The 23,425-nt window shown below is 35.0% G+C and overlaps 1 protein-coding gene across 12 annotated transcripts in view; it reads left to right on the top strand.

Annotated features, from left to right (window-relative positions):
* Cep170 (centrosomal protein 170kDa) overlaps window positions 1-23,425 on the top strand; it is a 106,743-nt gene that overhangs the window by 56,247 nt on the left and 27,071 nt on the right. For 9 of the 12 annotated variants that reach the window (XM_013520267.1, XM_013520302.1, XM_013520287.1 and 6 more), the window contains 5 exons: window positions 2,959-3,122; window positions 3,303-3,599; window positions 15,717-15,866; window positions 18,180-18,303; window positions 21,113-22,945. In XM_013520267.1, coding sequence (XP_013375721.1) covers window positions 2,959-3,122; window positions 3,303-3,599; window positions 15,717-15,866; window positions 18,180-18,303; window positions 21,113-22,945 — 2,568 coding nt within the window. The remainder of the gene's footprint in view (window positions 1-2,958; window positions 3,123-3,302; window positions 3,600-15,716; window positions 15,867-18,179; window positions 18,304-21,112; window positions 22,946-23,425) is intronic. The other 3 variants (XM_005374770.2, XM_005374769.2, XM_013520297.1) reach the window with 1 other exon arrangement.

The following is a 23,425-nucleotide window of genomic DNA, read 5'->3' as shown; positions in this document are numbered from 1 at the left end:
TACATAAATCATCATTTGTATTTTAAAACTTTAGTAGAAATTAAACGATCAAATTATTATTGTCCTTCAAAGTTGATTTAGAAGTAGACATTCTAGCATGTTCTAGTGCTGGGAACCTTTCTTATAGATTTATCTTTAGGCTATTTTAGGGACATTCAAGAAAAATATTTTGCAGGATACTAATTCGAGATAAACCTATTTAATTTCTCTGGGTTTAATTACAAATCACATCTAACTTTCTCTAAAGGAGCTGCTATCATTAAATAAGTTTGCCATTTTCACACGGTTTAGATTATTAAAAGGATACACTCAGGCCATCAGTAAGTACAGTTACGTAGCAGCTAGTACCAATTTTATAAAAATTAGACTTTCAGCAAATGTTTAAAGTGGTCAAAAATTTGACAGTAGGCAAAACAAATAAAAAAACACCTGTCTCCTACAAGAGTAAAGTGCACGCGCTTTGGGACAGTGAGAAAATAATGTTCACAAAGCCCATACACTTTCACTCTTTGGGAGAGTTGCAGCTTCCTTTGGCTTCAGCTACTGACTAGGTACAGCTGACCTACCCAAAAATACTAAAAGAACTTCTGTGTATTTATGCATGGCTAATGACAAGGAGAAGGAACAAAGAAACTTGGTGAGGAGAGTTTCTAGCAATCTTTTTGTTGCATAAAAACAGAAGATGACAACTTACAGATGTTTCTCCTTGTGTAACACTGAGAAATACAAGAAGGTGTAATAACTTGACAAAAAATAAAGTGGCTAATCTGTGAGAGAAGTTTTAAACTATAAATTATGGGAGAGATAGTTGAAAGTACCTGATACCACTAAATGCCAAATTTTGATATTCTGAAACAAGAATTAAATTCTCAAAAGATAGCATTTTCATTAAAACATTTGAGTGTATATTTGTTACGAATTATTTGGTCTTACCCTGCAAGAAGTACTGGGGTTATTTCCAGCTCTTATATAAGCTGGATACCCTTCGAGTGTATCCAGTATAACAGTGAAATAGACTGTGAAGTATAATGTTTTAAATGAATTTTTATTTGAATTAGTGGTGTTATTTAGGTTTCATTTTCCAGCTGCTGTCCATGAATCCTAAGTTAATTATCTGCCGCAGGAATTCCACTAATTAAGGACCTATTTAGCTTTTCAAATTGCATTTTGAATAGTAATTTTTTTAACCTCGTCCACCTTTGAATAGTAATGTAAAGAGTTTCGAATGTGTTTGTAATATCTGCTTTTTATAACATTAATCACTATTCATTTAATGAGAATCCTTCCTCAACCTTCATTGTTTTGATCTTATTTACTCCCTTTTGTTTCCCTTTACATTCCTATCACATCACTGTTTTCTGTGTTCTCCCACTTTCTCTTACTCTAATTTCTGTACCACATTTTTTACATCAATTACTCTGGTATTATTACTATCACTTTATAATCTCTAAATTCAGTGGGAACAAACCTGTGTTTGTTAAAACTCAACTTTTTCTGTAGACATGTCTTCTCCCAGTCACCTCCTCCCCCATCTTTAAGTCTGATCATTATCTTGTGAGGAGCACATTATTTAGCAAGGATTTACCTTAAAATTTGTAGTCCAGAGAAATTTGAAAATCATATTTAGTCCTGGAAGCTTTGGAGTGTACCAATCTACATTCCACTATACTAGATTTCACTGATAGCTTCCAGTGAAGGTATCATTTAGGCCCTGGTTTGTGAGTCCATCTAAAAATGCATAAGGTAACTCTTGACTTTTCATTAATTTCATGCTATAATAATATAATAATTATCATTTGATTATTCTAATGTACTGGTTATTTAGGTAGAAAGTTTAGATCATTGAAAGATAAAATAATTTTTGTAGTGTCACATCATTTCCTAACAGAAGAGAGATAAATTAGTGATTTTTTTCTTGCTCTCATATAGAAAAACATTTGCTAGGAAGGAGATAGTCCACAATTCAAGTATATTCTTACTTGAAAAATTTTTTTAGAGGAGACATCTAGTTAGATTTAGCACCATATTGTTTGGCGCTTAGATTTATTTAAATATTCCATAGACTCCTCTTTTCCGTGACAGGCCTCTTAGCATTCTTTATTTAACTCTTTGAAGCCACTGCATTTTAGAGTCAATGCAGTTTTCAGTAATTCTCATAGATAAAAACTTTGTGCGTTTACTAGTAGATACCACAAATCTGAATCTTATTTTTTTTTTTTTAATTTTAAAGATAAAAGGAGGGAAACATTAACAGACATACAACATTTTACAACATATCACGAGCACAATACAGACAATACAGAGTTACAAACAAAGTGGTAGGGAATTAACAATGGTGGTTGTATTACATATTGATATCTTCAAAGTGGCTTCTCGTGAAAACAGATATAAACATGCAATACTGGTCAACCAAAGCTGAATCTTATTAAAAAGAAAAATCATGCTTCTAAAAGTATTGAATATCATTGCCAGTTAAGATTCATCACATTTTTATGTTACTTATATTTTCTTTTCTGCGTAATGATAAGTATTCCAATATTATCACCCATTATCTTATCTTACTCTGTAATGTTAGAGTCAAATTTTTTATTATTAAAAAGGTAGACTATTTGAAGGCAAAATTAATGTTTACTGATATTGTGAATACAAACTATGACTTGATAGAACCTCCCTTATCTGTCAAGCATTGATGAATAATTATAAAGTTAAGATTTAGGGAAAGAAAAGCAATCCTATTCATTTGTTTATAAAAGAACTCATTGTTGGCTGATAAAATTTGAATGTAGCCAGTAAAACTGAGGGAAGTTTGCAGAGCCTGTTACTGAAAAGAACATATGACTTTGGATTGAAAAGGGGGAGGAGCCAAAACAAATAGCACCTTTGTATATGCTTCTAGTTTTCCACATGGGTTTTTTTTTTTTTTTCTTTTCTATTATGTGATTTCTTTTTTGTGTCCAGGAAATAAACATGATGATGGTACACAGAGTGACTCCGAGAACGCTGGGGCTCACAGACGCTGTAGCAAGCGTGCAACTCTGGAGGAGCACTTAAGGCGCCACCATTCAGAACAGAAAAAACTGCAGAAGATCCAGGCCTCTGAAAAGCATCAAGACCCAGCTGTTGTAAGTCAGACTGCTTTTATGATTGCATTCTTTGATGAAGACAATCCCAGAAAAAGGAGGTCATATTCCTTTACTCAAAGTACAGGAATCTTGTGTCAGGAACCTACTGCACCACATACAAAACTTGAAAAAGCAAAGTCTCCAACAGCAGATGCCAAAGTGGTTTCTTTGTCTTTACAGACTAGCTCTGCGCATCACAGAGGAGGGGGGCATGGTGTTCCACATGGGAAATTGTTAAAACAGAAATCAGAGGAGCCATCGGTGTCAATTCCCTTCCTACAAACTGCATTATTAAGAAGTTCAGGGAGTCTTGGGCACAGACCAAGCCAGGAGATGGATAAAATGTTAAAAAATCAAGCTACTTCTGCTACTTCTGAAAAGGATAATGATGATGACCAAAGTGACAAGGGTACTTATACCATTGAGTTAGAGAACCCCAACAGTGAGGAAGTGGAAGCAAGAAAAATGATTGACAAGGTAAATAATTGAAACTTGAGTATGATCTTAGCTGTATGGTATTTTTGACTGTTGGAAATTATTGGAAAGTCAACATGAAATACTCTTGTGTAGTCAGTTCTATTGGAATTTAGAGTTTTGTTAGCGAACTGCAAGACCAACATGACCAAAAATGCTTTCTAATTTCATTTTTGCTTATATTCTGAAATTTCCTGAGTTTCGCATATACAGTCCTGTACATTTAAACTGCTTGGACATTTTAAAGGTGTATAAATTTAAAATAGGCTCTAAGAATAGTGCACTTTGGAATTCTCACTTAGCATTTCTTTATGTATCTCTGATAACATAAACATAAATGTTAACCACAGATTTTCTGTGTGCTGATTTCATATTGGAAAGAGATAAAAATACATGTTTTTGTTAACTTTGTCTTTATTTTCTTTATTCCTGTTCAGTACTGTGTGTTTGGTCATAGAAAAGCAGTGTATAAAAGCAAAATCAAGATTTTTACATTATACTCATTTTAGCCAGGTTTGTGTCAAGTCAGCATGGTTATCTACATTTTGCACGTATGCTTTGTTGTAGCTAGTTAACATGTATAATGATTGTTGTATGCTTAAAAGTAATTTTTCTCAATTTTGGCCGTGACAATGGAAGGTTCACTTTAGAATCAGCTATTTTTCCATCTCCTGGAAAATAGAAGCCCAAATTTGGGTAGACAACAATCTCTTACTTAAATTCTTGTTACGCAAAGTATACCTCTTTGGTGAGCAATATGAACATAATTTAGGGGGCCCACCGCAAAATGCTGAATCAGAACCTGCTTTAAAAAAAAGTCCATAAGGTAGTTTATGTCCATGTTAACACTTGAGATGCTCTAGTTTAGATGATGAATTTCTAGTGTGGTCTGTCAGGGAGTGGGCAAGATATCCCTTTGGGATGCATGAAAAATATTACAAATGATGTTTACTTTTAATATTTTTATATTTCTTCTCTTTTGGAATGTGTTCTAGAGTACATACTCTGTATTACTACCTTGTGCACATATATGATGTCTAACCATGTATTTATTAAAGAGCACACGATCAAAATATTTTACTTTTGAGTACGCAACTCCACATTTTTAGAGACCCATTGGTCTAGGAAATATGTGTTCTATAAGCAGTATTATTCTGGTTGTTAAAAAGAAATACAGAGCTTAAGAAGCATTCAATATTTTACTCATAGTTATTGGTGCTTTTTCCGTTAAAAGGTTATTTTACAGTCAGCAGTTATACATTACAGTACTTAGGAACACGGGCACTTAGAGGCACACAGATCAGGGATTAAACATAAACTGCATGTACTTCTGTGTGCCCTTGGGTAAATTAACCTCTTTAATTGAGTTTCATTTATCTAAAGCAGAAGAAGTTGTTTTAGGTTTTGCAAAGAAGTCAATAAAAAATATAAAAGGCTTATCATAATGCTTATCTTATACGACCCCTGTAAATGTCAGCTGTGTTTGCTATTATCGTTATTAGGTGTTTCCACACGGTAGTCTCTATACAAAATGCCTCAAATCCTGGAAAGTTATTTCAGTACTGAAATATGAAGCCCAAATGGATGTTACAGTGGGAGAGACTAACCTGGCCAGGACAGAAAGCCATGGAAGAAGTTACAGATGAAGCTCTTTAAGAAACTTCTGGCTAGAGATGGGACCACAAAATAGGGTTCACACCTGTGCTGTATAATTACCATGAGCATACCTTTTCCATTCGCAAAGAGTCCCAGTTTTGAGAGCAGATTGTGTGGTCACACTGTGAGTAGAGAAACCTAAAATACAAGGATTCATTTAAAGGAATAATGGCAGTGTGTGATAGAACCCCAAAACAAAGCTGAGAACATACTGCAGCGACAGTGAGTCATTACATTATCTGTGACTACCAGAGGAAAAGAACCGAAAGTCCTCTAGCCATGATTAAAACTAGAAGTCACATTCAGGCTAATTAAAGTTGGGCTCTGGGGAAAGAAAAGCAGGGAACCAAGAATCAAGTCTCTGAAGAGGATGAAGTAACCTGTTGGCATGCAAAAACAAAGGCTAAGAATAGCCAGAATGAAGGCATAAGAAGCACTTTGGGAGGGAAGAGTAGATATAAAGGCATCATATCAGATTGCTTGGATGAGCTCTTGTCATCTGTTTTCTCCTTTTTGAAGTTTGGGAGTGAAAGAAAGGAGTAAGAATCATCAGCTGTCATCTGTCTGAACTCCAGTGATTTTTAGTTTTAAAAACTTTTATGTACTCTGTTTCCTTTTTCATCCTCACATTGGAGAATTAGAGAACTAGTTTATTTTATTGATGGTGTGCAGGCTCGGTGTTAGGGAGTGGAGATTCAAACAGAAAAAACTGAGTTCTTCCCTGCAGGAAGTTAGTGTATAGTGGGGTAGAAATAAAATTAAATGTTAAATACTTCGATAGGTGTAAACTGTTGATAGAAAAGTACCAGTAGTTTCCAGGAAGGGATCTCAGGTTCAACATTGCTTCTTTGGAGAGGTTTTAGACTTTAGCTTTTCATTCCAAAGAAATTGGCCTAATCACTCTCATCAGCTTGTTTCATTTTAATCATAAGTGTTTTCACTACTTCACTAGTTCCCTGGTTTTTGTTTCCTTCCCCTGGAGGTGGGGGTGATAGAAAGAAATGTAAACTCCATGACTACAAGGGGTTAGTGTTAACACATAAGATGTCTTCTGTTAATACTGAAGTTAATTTCTAGCTGAGCTAATTTTGAGCATGTGTAATTAATCCCATAAAAGGTATGGTACATAGAGTTTCCCAAAAATATGGAACAGCCTATTCAAAAACACAGGAGCAAGTTGGAATTGTTCAGACAACCACAATTACTTTTGGAGAAATGAGATTAGACTAGATATTGAACTCCCTTGTGTGTCATACTAATAACTTTAATCCTTTTTTTTTAATACTAAAGGAAGTGGGGAATCAAGCAATAGATTATGTATCATTCTAAGAACTTTTGTCCTTTTTTAATGCCAAAGGCAGTGAGGAATTGTTGGAAACTTAAATAGGGCAATGACATGGTTAAATCACTGTCAGAAATACGAAATGCAGATTGAATGTTGGAAAGGCTAGAAGCAGGGAAGGCAATTTAAAAGCTACTGGTAGTTGGTTGTAGATGTCCAGACCTTAAGCAAAAGCTGTGGGCTAAAAGTATAGATTTGGGAGTTACTGGAGAATAGAGGGTGGATGAATGCAGAATAAGAGATGAGATCAACCGGAGTGAATGTATAGAATAAGCCGGCAAAATGCAAAATTTTCAGTGTATGAACATTGGTGGACAAAGGAATAAAGGTGAAAAAAGGAGACTGAAAAGGTTCAAACAGAGGAGTAAAGTACTGTGGGAGGCTGAGGCAAGAGGATTGTAACTTTGAGCCCAGCCCGACAATTTAGCAAGACTCTTGTCTTGGAATGAAACAGGGTTGGGTACGTACTGTAGGCAGCTCTAGGTTGAGCACCCAGTACTACAAGGACAAGGGGAGAGGGAGAGAATATTGACATCGTGGAATCAAAAACAGTCAAAAGGAAACAAGCACCTCTGTTACATGACCTACTGATGTTAAGTATGGTCAGCATGGAATGTCTTTCTAGTTTTCCCCAAAACACTATATTCCTGGGTCTAAAGATGAACAGAAAATGTATTTTTATCTTAACTCAGAAAAAATTATATAGAGTTTGAGTAGGATCTTTTTAATGACCAGGCTAACCTGATAACCAGCCTGAAAGGCCATATTCTTGTTTTTTAGTCCTGGTGGTAATAAAAGGTACTGAAATAGCTCTTCTCCAACCCCCAGGTTGTGAGATTCCATTTGTGTTTGTATTTTTGTGCTGTGTCTGACAGTAGATAACCTTATTTTCTACTTGTCCCCAAGTTCACCTTTATAATGTGAACACATGCCTAATATTTATAAAGACCTCTTGAGTTTTACATCTAAGCTTACATGGATATGTAATATAATAAAGTACTATTTACTCATTGAATTGAAGGAAGTCACCTCCCACAGTAATAACAGTCTCTCCCATCCCTGTCCCCGACCTCTCTGATGGCTACCTACCCAGAGAATCCATCATAGTACCAGTTTCTTTTCTCCACTCTTCCATCAAATCACATAACCACTGAGGGCAGAGGAAGATCTTGTCAGGGCTACTACTTCCTAGCCTTCTAAGGCAAATGAGAAAAACCTGGCATGAGAATAGAAAGCGAGAGGTTAAATGAGCAAGAACAATATTGTTCATTGTAGAAAGCTTAGATTTATCTTTTTGAAATAAATTTCTTCTCATAAATTTCATGCCACAGAGTATACCTATCAGTATTTCTACTGTCCTGAGTTTTGACTCATGTTCAGTGTGCCACATACCTTCTCCCAGAAGTCTCTTACTAGTATACTGTCTTCCCTTTTGGAGCCTGCTCAGCGTGGCTTCTGTAGCAACAGTTAAGACTCCAGAAGCAGGAGAATTACATGTAACAAGATTGGAAACCCAACACAAAGAACATGTAGAGCAGTGAGAGAAATACCCAAAGGATGCTGGTACTGAGAATGTGGATCCTGGAGTAGTACTCCAGAGATCAGGTTGGATCGAAGTCAGAGCCAGAGAAACTACGATGAATCTCAATCAGAATCTGTATGGACAGGCCGGTTAGAATGCAGAGCAACCCAGCATGTCCAGAGTCACTCGAAAAGCAAAGAGGAGGTGTGTGGGGACTAAAGGAGTAAGAAGATCAAGGAAGTGTCTTGGAACGAGAAGCTAGGACCTTGATAGCAGAATCAGCATTTTGCTTTTGCTTTCTTTTCCTAAAGGTCCAGGGATTGAACCCAGAGCATTTGCACTGAGCTGCATTCCCCACCCTTATACTTTTTTATTTTGAGACAGGATTTCAGTTTCCCTGTGGGGACCCAAATTAGTAATCCTCCTGCCTCTGCCTCCTTGAGTACTGAGATTATAGGCATATTGCACCATGCCCAGCTATAACTTTTTTTTTTCCACTGACCAATTTAAAACTTTTTTTAGTAACGAGGGGAATTTACTTTTTCTTTTTTTTTTTCCACTGACCAATTTAAAACTTTTTTTAATAACGAGGGGAATTTACTTTCTGCTTAATTCTCCTTGACCCTTCTCAACTACTTCCATTTCCTTCTTTGGAACAGGAAACTCTTCTCTTAGACAAATTCCCAAAGCTTCATGAGGGAACTGTTACTTTTTTTCAGTTAAAAGCCTAACTTTTAATAGGTTTGGCTTTATTTTCCTAGACTGAAACTCTTTTGTGTTTTTAGCATATCTAGCTCTTTATACTTCATGTTATTCTTTTAGTTTTCTTACTGTGGTAATATATACAACATAAAATTTGCCATTTTAGCCGCTTCTTATATGTACAGTTGTGTTAATTAAATACATTCATAGTGTGTAATCACCACCGTCCACTCCGTGACTTTGCCTTGTAAAAGTGGAAATTCTAGACCCACTTTATGATTCACTTCAAGGCTTTCGCTGACTACCCTATCTCAAGGAGACCCACCCTCCTACCTCGTATATCAGCTTGCTTTGTTTTTTATTTTCCTTATAGAGTTCACCTATGTCTCGTTTACTTCTTAGCTTAGGTCTTTTCTAGAATGACCTTTTTCACTTGTAGATACTTAATAAATATCTGTTGAACATAAGGTTGTAACATGTTTTTTTCATTTCTGTCAATGTTCGCATGTGATTTCCTGTATGTTAGCTGGCGTACACCAGTAAGTTTATAGATTGATTTGGTCCATCCAGGCCTCGACAAAGTTTTCCTGTATTTTTATGTGCCAAAACTATTATCTCAGTTCCAGAATAACTTGTTAAAACTTATAGTTTACAACCCCATGTGTAAGCTTGGCTTTGCAAAAGTAAGTATGAACTCAAGCTGGAAAACCAATATGTTAAGTTTACCCGAGTTGCCTTGGTTAATCAAAGACAAGAGTTCCTGCTGAGTTTCTAACAATGCTTATAATAACCTTCAGGGAAAGGAGGAGATAGTTACTGATGAAGAGCTACATGTTAGGGATGGAAGGAAGAAATATGTGACAAGGAAATGAGCCATACAAGGAGAGAATTTGGACATTTTAACTATAGAAGCAAGAAGAGATCTGAGGGTAATTTGACAGAATGAAAGAAGGAGCTATTTAGAGAAAAATGTGGAACATGTAAGAAATGATGGCACTAATATAGAAGAATATTAAAGAGCTACACAGAGAAGAGATTATGGATATAAGATTCTTACAGAACCAGGCATAGTGACACATTACTGTAATCCCCGTACTTGGGAAACTGAGGCAGGCCAGCTGGGTACACGGTGAATTCAAGCCAGCCTGCCTGATCTGCGTAGTGAGACCCAATCTCACAATGAAACACAACACCAACGGGTCTTAAGGAATAAGGAGAGTAAAGGACACAAGATCGCTTAAGGGGAAGACAGAAATTTATGAGCATGTTTTACCCACATAGAGGCACAAAGGAAGAAGATAGGGTCATGTGGTGCCTTTTAAAAAAACTGAAGTAAAATTCACATAACATTATTATTTTAGCCTTTCAAAATATACAGTTCTAGGGCTGGAAAGATAGGTCAGTGGCACAGTGCTTGCCTGGCAAGCATAAGGTTCTAAGTTTAATTCCTGGTACCAAAAAAAAAAACAAACCATAAATAAAATGTACAATTCCAGCACATTTCATCATGTTTAGAAGAAATCTTCTATTAAGTAGCCATTTCTCATTCCTTTCTGGCAACTGGTAATCTCCTTTGTCCCTGTGGATTTGCTTATTCTGCACATTCCATATAAATGGAGTCATACTATATATGCCTTTTATGACTGGGTACTTTCACTGATAATAATGTTTCCACATTTCATCCATGTTGTGGCTTGTGTTAGTACTTTATTCTTTGTATGGCTGAAGAATTGTCATTGTGTGTGCAAACCACATTTTATATATCCCTTTCCATTGATGGATTTAGTTTGCTTCAACCTTTGGCTATTGTAAATAATGCTACTACGAACATGGATGTACTTTTATTAATGTGTGCATCATGGTAAATTATTTATCTCTAATTCTTTTCTGAGCTTTTTCTTCTCACCATGTACGTTTTAAAAGTTGATTAGAAATATGTTTTAAAATCACATTACATACTTACAATCATTAGTTTATTCCATTAGTTTTGACAGGTTATTCTGGAATTTAAGGAATTTTTATGTTTTAAAATGAAGTTAAATGTTTATAGAAAGTTGAAGCTTTTAAAAATCTTCCTCTTAAATCATCTTGATTTAGTTCCTTGGTACGAGTGGCTAGAATTCTGCACCATTGTTTTTTTTTTTGTTTGTTTGTTTTTTTGGTTTTTCTCCGGTACCGGGAACTGAACTCACGACCTTGCACTTGCCAGGCAGGCCCTTTGCCGCTGAGCTAAATCCCCAGCCCCTTCTGCACCATTGTTATATAATTAGGTGGTGGTGTTTTTGTAGGACATAGAAATCTCTACTATTGATTTGAATTGGTAGAGACCCTACTCTTCTCAACTAGAAGGTTCTTCCGTGTTCCTTGAGAAGAGAGAGGTTGTTGTCACCCAAGACTGAAACTTCATTATATTTTTACTTTGACACTTCACTGTGTTTTCACTTACTGTTTCAAAAGAAACCTATAAAAGCTAGGTATTTAATTTATGCTCTCTTTTTTATTTCCATAGAAAAGTTAATTCTGATTTCTCCCTGACCTGGATATTATTAAATCTAATAAGATATTTAATTATCATTTTGCTTTGTATTTGTATTGCCATGTTCAAATGTACATTCTTTCTCCTCACTGTCTCTTACCTGTGGTTCTTTACTTCCTATCACAGTAAGCGAGCTTCCAGGATGTCTTATTACTAATGTATTTTTTACCTCCTTGCAAGTGTTCGGTAGGGAAAATACACGCTCTAGTGGAAGGTTTGGCATACTACTGTACCTCGTCCCACCATTCTAATTTTAGAATCGGAAACTGGAATTTGTACAGTCTGAGCTTTGAAATGATAGTGGCAGTGATGAAAATAAAATGGTCATGAATGAAATCAAGGTGAAAATTTTCGTAGGCTTGGTTTGTAATACCAAAGCCTGCTTGGTTTGTCTGTTAGCTAAAGAATGTTTACTTTCTTTAAATTTAAAACCAAGAATCTGTAAGTATAATCTGGTTCCTACGGAAATGTAGTTTTAATTACAGGATACCCTTAATGATTCTTTCAGGTGACCTTCCCCATTTTAAATTCTTTTGTTGGATTTAATCTTCAGAGCAAGGACTAACTTATACAGATTTGTAAAGCCTCTGTAAACGTTAACCCATAGTTAGGAAGTACCTACCGTACTTGAATAAGAAAACCAACTTGTTTAGAGTAACCACTGAGATACAGATGTGCAATCTTAATGTGAGATACTAAATAGCATATGTACATATTCAGAGATAAAGATTGATTCTTAAAATGGAAAATGCTATTGAGCATTAGCCCCAAAGCGAATGACTTGTGTTTAAGAGACCCCAGAGGGCTCTCAGAGTACAAGTTCATGAAGAAATTTTTACTCCTGTATCATTCCTCCTTCTGTTTTCTCCTATTCTGGAAAAATTAGAAACTGCCTGACAAACTTGGGATGCAGGTTCTGGTAGAGAGGAAGGTTAAAAATTGGACAGTTGTCCAATCTCATCTCCATCCTCACTACAAGCTACAGCCTAAAGATGTTAGGACTGGGTGAAAGACCCAAATTAACATGTTGGGGGTTTGATTTAGACCTGGTCATGGTGGGGAAGAGAATAGAATTTGAATTGGTTTGAACCATCTGGGAGGAGGAACGACAGGTAGAGTTGTCTCTGTAATTGCTAACTGATTTGAAGTCTTGCATGTGGATGAAGTCACCTAGGGAAGGGATCTACAGTGATAGACAGGGAAACCTAGGGACCGTGTTCTTGGCTTTGAGCGACTGTCAGGTTCTATCAGTTTTTAGTTTTGTTTTTTCTCCGGTACCGGGAACCGAACTCACAACCTTGCGCGTGCCAGGCAGGCGCTTTTGCCGCTGAGCTAAACCCCCAGCCCCAGCCCCTCTATCAGTTTTTAGATCGGACATCTGATTGTATATATTTTAAGTGTGTAAAATATGCTAGCTTTAAAATATGTAGTATTTTTTTGTTTTCACTTGAATTGTCACATGGATGTTTATGTGCTGGACATAAAAATGAATGGATATATATTTCAAGCTGAACTAATAATCATTGCTATCAGAAATTTTTCAAAATCCTATAAAAATGTAGGTGTAAAATATAAATGCTTCTCTCCTCATACAGTAGTCTCCCTATCTTGCCACTTGTTTGGAAAAGAAGTAATAGTTACTTCTCTAACAGATAGAGATATGTAAAGCTGTCAGTTCTTTCAAAGGAATCTGTAGAAATCCATCTGAGTATGTTCTTTGCAATGTCAACTCCCCTTCTTCAGAACATAAGTTTTCTGTGTGTCTTTTGTTGTCATTTCTAGATAATGTCAAAAGTGATTTGGAGAAGTTTGCTGTATTTTATTTGAAATTTCTGCTGCTTAGATATGTGAGAAAGTTTGCATACAAACTAGAATTAAATATCGACAAGTCACAAAATCACTTACGGTGATTTCTGAATTAACACACCAAAGAGATATAAAGTAACCATGTAGTTGTTTTTATGTTCTACTTCCACATTTGAGACAGGTTTACTTTTCTTTAGTAATTATAAAGACATAACCATCAGTAAAATTGTAGTTTTACATATACAAATCATTTGAGTAGCTGTAATTTGCTTTCTTTATATATGGGATTAAAGACAGAGGACACATGTACACTGCATTTTTTTTTTTGCTGTTAAACTTCTGTGAAACAGTATTTTTTCTTCTGTTTATATTTGATTTAAAGTTAATATACAATTTGCTCTTAAAGCAAAGATAATTTGAATATTGACTATTTCAATAGACTATTAAATCACAGTCCTTGAAAATACTGATATTTATATTAAATATTAAGTAACTGGCTACTGTGCTCTTTCCCAGTAGTCTACCCTCACACTATAGTTGTACTGCTTTTCCTACTTTTACCTGGCCCAAACTCACTCTACAGAGCATGTTTCTTTTCCTACCTTTAATGAACATAAAACCTTGCTTAAAAATGAAATAAATAAATATTAAGTAATAAGGCATCTAGTGGTAAAATTTTCAAGTTTTACAAAATTTAGAAATCCAATATCTCCTTTACTAAATGTCAGCTTCAGAATTTATCAGATACCTCCCTTTTTCTTTTCCCCTCAGTACTGGTGATTGAAATCGGCTTTCATACTCAGCCAGTCTTGATATCTTTTTTATTTTTTATTTTGAACCAATCTCTTTCTGAATTGCTGCATTTCACAGGCTGGGCCTCAGCCTCCCAGAGTGCTGGGATTATAGCCATCCATGTGCCTCCATGCCTGGCTATTACTATATAACTATTTACTTTTTCTAGATAATATTTTAATCTAAGATATTTTTACCTTCAAGAAAATGAAAGTTCACTTTGGTTATGTTCTAAATATCCTTTCTACAATTACTAATTTAGATGCTCTTTTTTTTTTTTTAAAAGCTGTGCTAAGAGGCTAAACCTGGTGCCTTACATATGCTAGGCAAGTGCCCTAAGACTGAGCTGCACCTCAGACCCTATTTTTCTTAATTGTAATAAGCTATAAAGCATAAGTATTGGGAACCACATAGAAACTTAATAGTAAAATACAATGTCAAAATGTATGTGGCTGTCTTAGTTGCTTTTCTTGTTGCTGAGAAAAAATACTCAACACCCAGAGTTAGAGGAGGAAAGGTTTATTTCTGCTCACAGTCTATAGAAGTTTCAGTCCATAGTCAGCTGCCCCCAAGGCAGAGTGGCATGGCAGAGGAGAAACAGTCCATGGCAAAGCAGGGCAGGCAGAAGGCAGCAAAGCAGCAAAGGAGCAGCAGTGAAGAAACAACAGAAGCCTTCTTTCTGTACCTTTATATTCTATCAAGGCTGTAAGTGTATTGGTTGATGACATCTGCCCCTAGGGTGTGGCACCCTTAATCCCAGCATCACACATCCTAGATCCAGCCACCTCTGAAAATACCCACCCAGTGAGGCTTTGAGGGGACAAGCCACAACAGTGGCTAAAACTTTTTCCAGTGTATTTGGCAATATCCAAGTCCTTTCATATGTCTGGAAGTGAATAAGACTCAGGTCCTGCCCATTTTTTTTTTTTTTTAAAAAAACACATTAATATTAGTCTCTGGTTTTGCAAATGAGGGATTAAACCCAGGACCTTCCTTTGCACTGACCTACATCCTCATCCTTTTTTATTTTCAACTACTTGGTCTGGGCTCCAGCTCCAGTTTTTAGCCTTCCAAATGCTGGGATTATAGCCATGCGCCACTACATTTGGTTTTGTTTCTCTATTTAGAACTTTTTAGAAATGTCGACCGTTAATACGGTCCCTATTGAAAAAGCCGGTCTCTGTGAGTAGGTCCTGGAATCTGATTTTAAACAAAGTTACTTGATTGTTAGACAAAGTTGGAGAATAATACCATACTCTAAACCAACATAGTAGAACTGTATCTGTTATTTGGCACCTTAGAAAAGTACATGTATAACATTTGATGGGGAAAGAACGTAAGAAAAACTCATGTATCTGTAGATTTTCAACTTGCTTTTTTAAAAATAATGGAGCTAAGAAATCGGTTGAAAAGTTCTAGAGTTACTCTTTCCTACCTCTTTCCACTACTGGAATATTTAACAGCATTAATAGATATTTTAATAAATCCCAAATATAGTATCCTGAATATTTGTTACTTTTATCAATCAGGATATTTGCTAGATATTTTAAAAAGGATGGTCTCAGTGACATAAGCCAGAACCAGCTGTTTTCTTCTGTAGTTATCACTCCAATTGGCTGTTACCCTGTCGTTAAACACATTTTTCTTACTATTGAAGTTATCTGTTAATTGAGAATATTTTTACTTGCCTTTGAGGTTAAGGATAATATTCACATACTAATCTGGTGCTCAGCCTTTCATTTATAGTGTACTATTTTCTTCTAGGTGTTTGGAGTTGATGACAATCAGGATTATAATAGGCCTGTTATCAATGAAAAGCATAAAGATCTGATAAAAGACTGGGCTCTTAGTTCTGCTGCCATAGTAATGGAAGAAAGAAAGCCACTGAGTACATCTGCATTTCACAATTCAGAGGTATATCTTGTGTCTGTGTATTTTTACATGCATAAAGTGACTTTTTATCATTTGTAAATTATATTAAGTAATTGCTGCATATCCCCTTGTGAAATACTTCTAAAAATTAGATTTTTAATTTCTGATGAAAGCCTGGAGGGATTTTGGCGTAGTTTTTTGGGTTTTATTATGCTCTTTTAAATTAATATTATTTGGTAGTGAGGAAAATATTTCAGTAAGGAATTAAAAGCTATGTGGTCATTGTTGTAATTAGCATTATGAGACAAAACAAGAAATATATGCTATCATAAACTTTTGAGGAAGTGTGTGTTTGGAAATGGAAACTGTTACACCAGAAAACTTGTGAAAGATACTTCCTCATAGGTACAGCTTACATGCTTCGATAAGTGCCATGTAGTATAGCCCACAGTGTATTTAGAATAATAGGAGATTAGTTAAGGATGGCTTTGTTAGGATAGCTATGGCATCAAAATTTTATTACACTTTATTGTGTCAAAAAGAAATGTTAAATGTATATATGTCAGAAATATTACTTATTCAGCTGATCAGAGCTAACATTTAATGGAAGCTTTCAGTGTGCTCTTTTACAAAGAGGAAACCAAAGTACATAGAAATGAACTTGGCCAAAGTTTTACTTGTTTGTGGAGCAAGAATTTGAACCCTAAGCAACATTGATGTTTTAATTGATTCTCTTACTCCTAATGCTATATTGCCCTCATGAAAAGAGCTGATTTATACACATATAAAATGTTTTATTCATATAAAATATGAATAAAAGTTATACATTTTCTTTTATTTGTATGAAATGTAGACAGAATATTTTATAGAGATGTAAATAGACCTACTTGCCAGTTTATTAATAAAGTTGTATCTTTGTGAATTGCCATTTCCTGAAAACTTTCAAAGGAGTTGACATATTTTAATGTTTTTTATTCCTCCTTGATTTGGAAAAATTTTATTCTGGTTTCTGTTTTACAAAATGTTTAATTTATTTATTGAAAGCAGGCAACAGTTATTTGAGGCAGTGTACTCAGATTTTTATTAGTTGAGGAAGGGTTTTGGTAAATGTGAATTTAAATAGATTCCCTCTTCTGTTTTCTTAATCTATAGCCTGAAAAGTTTTATATAAGCCCTGTGTATTCCTTCCTTTGTAGAAATTATCTTACAGGCCATTAGAACACTTGACAGAACGGTTCTTTTTGTCAATGAAACGCACCCTGTTGTAGATATCCTTAGCATGGCCCAATATCTCCAGTCCTGAGAAACGTGGGCAGCTACCACAAAACTTTAGAAAGTAATTCATGGTTCAGCAGGCTTTGGTATCCCTTAGACTCTGTCATTCCCTTTATTTGCTATTTTAACCTACTCCTGAAATTACATAGTGTGTAAATGACAGGAAATATTCATCAATATTTAGCTATGCATCATTTATATAGTAAGTGTGACACTTTTAATGTAAGATTATTTAATGTAAGACACTTTTAATGTAAGACAGTCATAGCTTTCCATTCTCTAATTGTCATTTCACTTCAGTGTGAAACTTTGCTTGGATTTTTAATAAGAGGTATCATTTTTAATAAAATATATGTATATATATTTTTTTTTCTTTTTTTTTTTTCTATACCACTAGGTCTTCTAAATTGAATGCCTAGATTACCCTGGTTTTAACAATTGCTAGTGTACGCCCATAAGTCCATGGAACCATATAAGGATTCTGTTTCACTCTTAGCTACAAGGGTTTATAAAGCACATGCCTTAAGGACATATCTAAACCCAATACAGACTGATACAGAAAAATTCATCAAGATTGAGTGATTTCTTGCTTCTTTTGCAAATGTTGAACTGTTATAGAGAGAAGTTTAAAGGCTTGGTGTCTTGAAATCCCTAAAAATGTGATTCAGCAGATTTAATAATGAGACCTTGGAATGAATCTGACTAGTAGGCCTTTAGACTCCCTGTTCTTTATAATGGAACAGAACAAATGCCATTGGTCTAACCACAAAGCTGTGATATGCATCTGCACCTGTCTAGCAACCTAGTAATTTTTAAGCCTGAAGAATTTTCTTAGTACTGTTGTTTGCATGTAAGAAGTACAGAGAATTATACTATATTCACCATAGTATAAAATGTTGTAGTTAAAAAGGATACTTAGAGTCTTTATTGTATATATAAGAAAATTTAATAAGTCATACATAGTAGGGGTTTAACAATGGCTTTGTATGACATATTAATACAACTGAAAGAAATTCTCTTTTGTGAGAATGGGATTTGGCCAGAGGATATTATTTAATTCTCTTTGTTTTTCTCCTTCAGGAAGGCACCTCTTCATCTGGAAGCAAACGTTGGGTTTCACAGTGGGCTAGTTTGGCTGCTAATCATACAAGGCATGATCAAGAAGAAAGGATGGAATTATCTACACCCGTTTCTTTAGAAAATGGTATTTTCCTCTTTCTTTACCTTTTCTTCAGCTTTTTGTGAATTAATGCATCAGTTTTTTGAAAAGTAATCTAGATCTGAGAAGTAAATTACACATAAATAAGCATATTCACACATTCTCATGTTTATAATACATGATATTTTACAGGTAAAATGCTGATTTTTTAAAGATATTTTATATTTTAAGAGATTTTGAAGATAGAAAATTTCCAAGTATTAGATTTTGTAAATTTTTATTTTGTGCCTCTGAGAATCAAACCCATGTCCTTATAACTATGCTACACAAGCACTGTACAATGAACTACTCTGTCAGCCCCAAAAGTCTTTTTTCTTTAAAAGGTTTTCTGTGCTTAATAACTTGAAATGTTCTAGAGTGATGGACACCTGCTAGGATTTAGTAGTTTCACTGAGGTACTTTCTTTTTTTTAGTTACAGATATCTGCTATTTGAAGATGTTTTTTAAACTTCATGGTTTCACTTTTAAATGAAAACTTGTTCTATACTTTTTAGTATTTGCCTATCTTAGTATAATACAATTTCATTTTGATTGATGACATAAATCTTCTAAAGTATAATGCCAACCTAAGATAATTTATGTCTGAAATATATGTATGAATTTACCTATATTACATATATAAATTAGAACTTGAAATACTGATTTCATTTTCCACATACTGTGTTTCTAAATTATGTCTGTTAATACCCTACATAGTTATAAATTGTTAATATATAATTAATTTTTTTAAAAATCCAAGCTAAAGACTAATTTAATGGTCTTTCTTTCAAAAAAAGAGAAAACTTTCTAAAAAAAATAACCCTCAAAGAAAATTTATATGTGGCTTTTTGCCTATACATTGTAATTTTGTGCTTGTTGGAAATGAAAATGTTACGTCTGTCACTTGTGGGACCCCAAACTCTGTTTTAAAAATTTTATAATCAGCAAGTATTTGAGAAAGCTACTTAAGAGTGTAGTAGAAAAGCTGTATCATTTGTTTGTCATAAAAGTAGTAGTAGTTGATAATATTACCAATAATCTTTTGAAGTAACAGAATCCTTTGCAGGTTGCATCACTTAAGCTGGTCACTGTTTAGGAAACATCAGAGGACAAGATAAATTTACCAATGATCTATAGGAAAATTATTAAGAGTTACCTGTGAAAACCAAAATTCTACACTTGTTTGAGAAAATAATGTACCACTTAGCTTTCGTGATCTTATTTCTGTTTCACCAGGTTGTGAATGAATTTATAAGTAGGTAAGTCCACTTAGGAATTACCTAAAATGTTCTTGTCAAACATACATTGAGTATGTGTTATAACAATGTAGGAGATACTAGGGAGAGTTCAAAAAGAAAAAATAACTATTGCATTTTAAATATTTCAGTTACCATTGAAGACATAAAGACATGTATACAAGTAAGAATAAACAAAATAAGATATAACATCATTAAAGTTAAATAAATTTTTTTTATATTGTAACCATTCTATTGTAAAGTTTAAATGGTGAACTGTTAAGATTATAAAGGGAGGGGGCTAGGGATTTAGCTCAGCGGCAAAAGCGCCTGCCTGGCAAGTGCAAGGTCGTGAGTTCGGTTCCTGGTACCGGAGAAAAACCAAAAAAAAAAAAAAAAAAAGATTATAAAGGGAATAAAAAGACCTATAGAAGCTATATCTAGTATTTTTTGTTTTTATCCCTAAAAGATTAGGATGCCTTATATATTAGCTTATATTTCCCTGAAAAGACCCATTTTTCTCAGAAATACATTCCATTTTTAACAATTAGGAACATTTTCCTCAAGTAGTGTGAAATTCATGTGGAAACATCAAATTACAATTCTTTTCTAATGGGTTCTACTTACTTGAAAAAAAGCAAGTGGTCATATATTTCTGTAAGTGACCTTACTATGTGAGAATATAATTCAAAAATCTCTTAGTTTGTAAAATTACGACATACCCTGTATCTATATTTGTACTTAGTTTTTAAAAATTCTTTTAATCAGCTTCGAATTTTTAAAAAATTGTCAAAGTTCTGCATTTTCCATTTCACTTAAAAGTCCAAATGTATTATTTTAAGTGGATAAAAATTCTAATAAAAACTAGGTACATTGTTTTTCTCTACTGTGTAATTGAAATTGCAGCAAACAGTATTTACTAAGCATTGTTTGTATAATTCTGTAATATACATAGATTCTTTTTTGAGCACCCTTAAGAACTTCAGTTACAAAACTTTCTAGTTACAAAAGCAAGAATGCATGTAGTAAACTTGGCTACTAAAAAAACCAAAGAAAGGAATAACCAGACAATAGGTGTAAGATCAGATGACCTTTGCCATCATAGTGCCTGTAGTTAATAGTAATACATTATATACTTCAATATTGCTAAAAGAGTAGATACTAAATGTTCTTATCACCCACCCAAAGAGGATGTTTAATATGAGGTGATGGATATGTTAATGAGCTGGCTTTAGCCATTCCTGTCTGTATATATTTTTGACATATACATATATATATATTCAGATCATCATGTTTTATATCATAAATATATACAGTTGTCAATTTAAAGATAAATATATTAAAGGAAAAAGATGGTCAGATGGCTTTGATTTTCTTCTCATACCCTAGCTTTCCTGAAGCTTTTGTAAATAGATAATTAATTTGTGCAGTTTGGAATTACACGTGCATTTTAAACCAGTTAGTCACAATGATGATTCATTTATACTTCAGTCATTTTTTACTTATACTTGATAATCCAACAAAATATGATACTTCTTTTTTGCCCTAATTAATTGGGGTTTTGTTTGTTTGTTTAATAGAGACAGGTATGTGCGAATCTGGCATTTCACTGAGAAGTACTGGCTCTGCAGCTTCCTTGGCTACTCAAGGAGAGAGGAGGAGACGAACTCTTCCTCAGCTTCCCAATGAAGAAAAGTGTCTTGAGAGCTCCAGAGTAAAAGTTGTAACTCAGAGGTCAGAGATTGGAGAAAAGCAAGACACAGAACTGCAGGAGAAAGAAACACCTGTGCAGGTATACCAGAAAGACAAACAAGATGCCGATAGGGCCCTGAATAAGATGAACAGGGCAGTGAATGGTGAGACTCTTAAAAACAGTGGAGATAATAAAGCCCTGCTTCACTTAGGCAGCTCTTCTCCTGGGAAGGAGAAGAATGAAACTGATAAGGAAGCTTCTTTGGTAAAGCAGACATTAGCTAAAATCCAGCAACAACAGGAACAAAAGGAGCAGGCCCAGTGGACACCAACTAAATTGTCTTCAAAAAATATTTCAGGTCAGATAGATAAATGTAGGGAGGATTCTTCTAAACAAGAGTCTCAACTTCCAGAAAAAATTCCAGGGCATTCTACTAGCAAAGGAGAAAGATTGATACAAAATGAGAGCAAGAGAAGAAAGGCTGAAGAAACTGTGAAAAGTCAAATTACAAAAGGAGGAGATAAGAAGGAGTCCTCTAAGTCATTAGTGAGACAAGGGAGCTTCACTATAGAAAAACCTACCCCAAACATACCCATAGAACTCATTCCCCATATAAATAAACAGACTTCATCTACTCCTCCTTCTGTAGCATTAACACCTGCAAGTAGACTGCGAGAAAGAAGTGACTCTTTGGAAACTGATTCTAGTATGGACACAACTCTTATTCTAAAAGACACGGAAGCAGTAATGGCTTTTCTAGAAGCTAAACTGCGAGAAGATAAAACTGATGAAGGCCCAGACACTCCCAGTTATAACAGAGATAATTCTATTTCACCTGAATCCGATGTGGATACAGCCAGTACAATCAGTTTGGTTACTGGAGAGACTGAAAGAAAGTCAACTCAAAAGCGAAAGAGTTTCACTAGCCTGTATAAAGATAGATGCTCCACAGGTTCTCCTTCCAAAGATGTTACAAAATCATCATCTTCAGGTGCTAGGGAGAAGGTTGAAAAGAAAACCAAAAGTCGTTCCACAGATGTAGGTTCAAGAGCAGATGGTCGTAAATTTGGACAGTCCAGTGGAAGAATAAGGCAGCCTTCAGTAGACTTAACAGATGATGATCAAACCTCCAGTGTACCTCATTCTGCTATTTCTGATATTATGTCATCTGATCAGGAAACTTACTCTTGTAAATCGCATGGAAGGACTCCACTCACTGCAACAGATGAGCATGTACATTCCAAACTAGAAGGAGGTAAAGGAACAAAATCTAAGACTTCTCCTGCAGCATCTAGTTCATCTAGTAAATCAACCACTCTTCCAAGGCCACGACCTACCAGGACTTCCCTCTTGCGCAGAGCACGACTTGGTGAAGCTTCAGACAGTGAACTTGCTGATGCTGACAAAGCATCTGTTGCTTCTGAAGTATCCACAACAAGTTCGACATCCAAACCGCCCACAGGGAGGCGGAATATATCTAGGATTGATTTATTGGCTCAGCCCCGTAGAACAAGGCTTGGCTCATTATCAGCTCGTAGTGACTCTGAAGCAACAATATCTAGAAGTAGTGCCTCTTCACGTACAGCAGAAGCCATCATTAGAAGTGGAGCCAGATTAGTACCATCAGATAAATTTTCTCCTAGAATTAGAGCTAACAGTATCTCTCGACTGTCAGACTCCAAGGTCAAAAGTATGTCCTCAGCTCATGGCTCTCCTTCAGGTAAATTGGATCTAGATTCTTAATAACAGCATGTTCTGTTTTGGGGCTCCTTTTCTAAGAATTAAACTTCTAGTTATCTTCCCAAAATATATAAGAGAAAGGCTATGATTTTGCAGGTCTTTTTTTTCCTCTAAAATAATTTTATTTAACTTAGTAAATGAAAAATTCAGAAGTTAAAACACTTCCAGTTAAGTTTTAGGGCAAAATAGTAATTTAAAATTAGATATTCATTGAACTGATTTAGGAATTTTAATTCTCTAGTTGATGGACATAACTGAATTTTTGTGTCAAAGGTGTATTAGAACCAGATGTGGTTGCTAATACCTATAATCCCAGCACTCTGGGAGGCTGAGGCAGGAGAACAGCAGGTTCAAATCCATCCTGGGCAATTTAGGAAGAGTCTGTCTCAAATTTTAAACAGGCTGGGCATGATACCACCTGTCTGTATATGCCTAGCACTCAGGAGGCTAAGAGGATCAC

Source organism: Chinchilla lanigera, unplaced genomic scaffold (genome assembly GCF_000276665.1).
Source record: "Chinchilla lanigera isolate Chin_1 unplaced genomic scaffold, ChiLan1.0 scaffold00005, whole genome shotgun sequence".
NCBI lineage: Eukaryota > Metazoa > Chordata > Mammalia > Rodentia > Chinchillidae > Chinchilla > Chinchilla lanigera.
The sequence above is the reverse complement of the archived record's forward strand: the minus strand, read 5'-3'. Positions and strand labels throughout refer to the sequence as shown.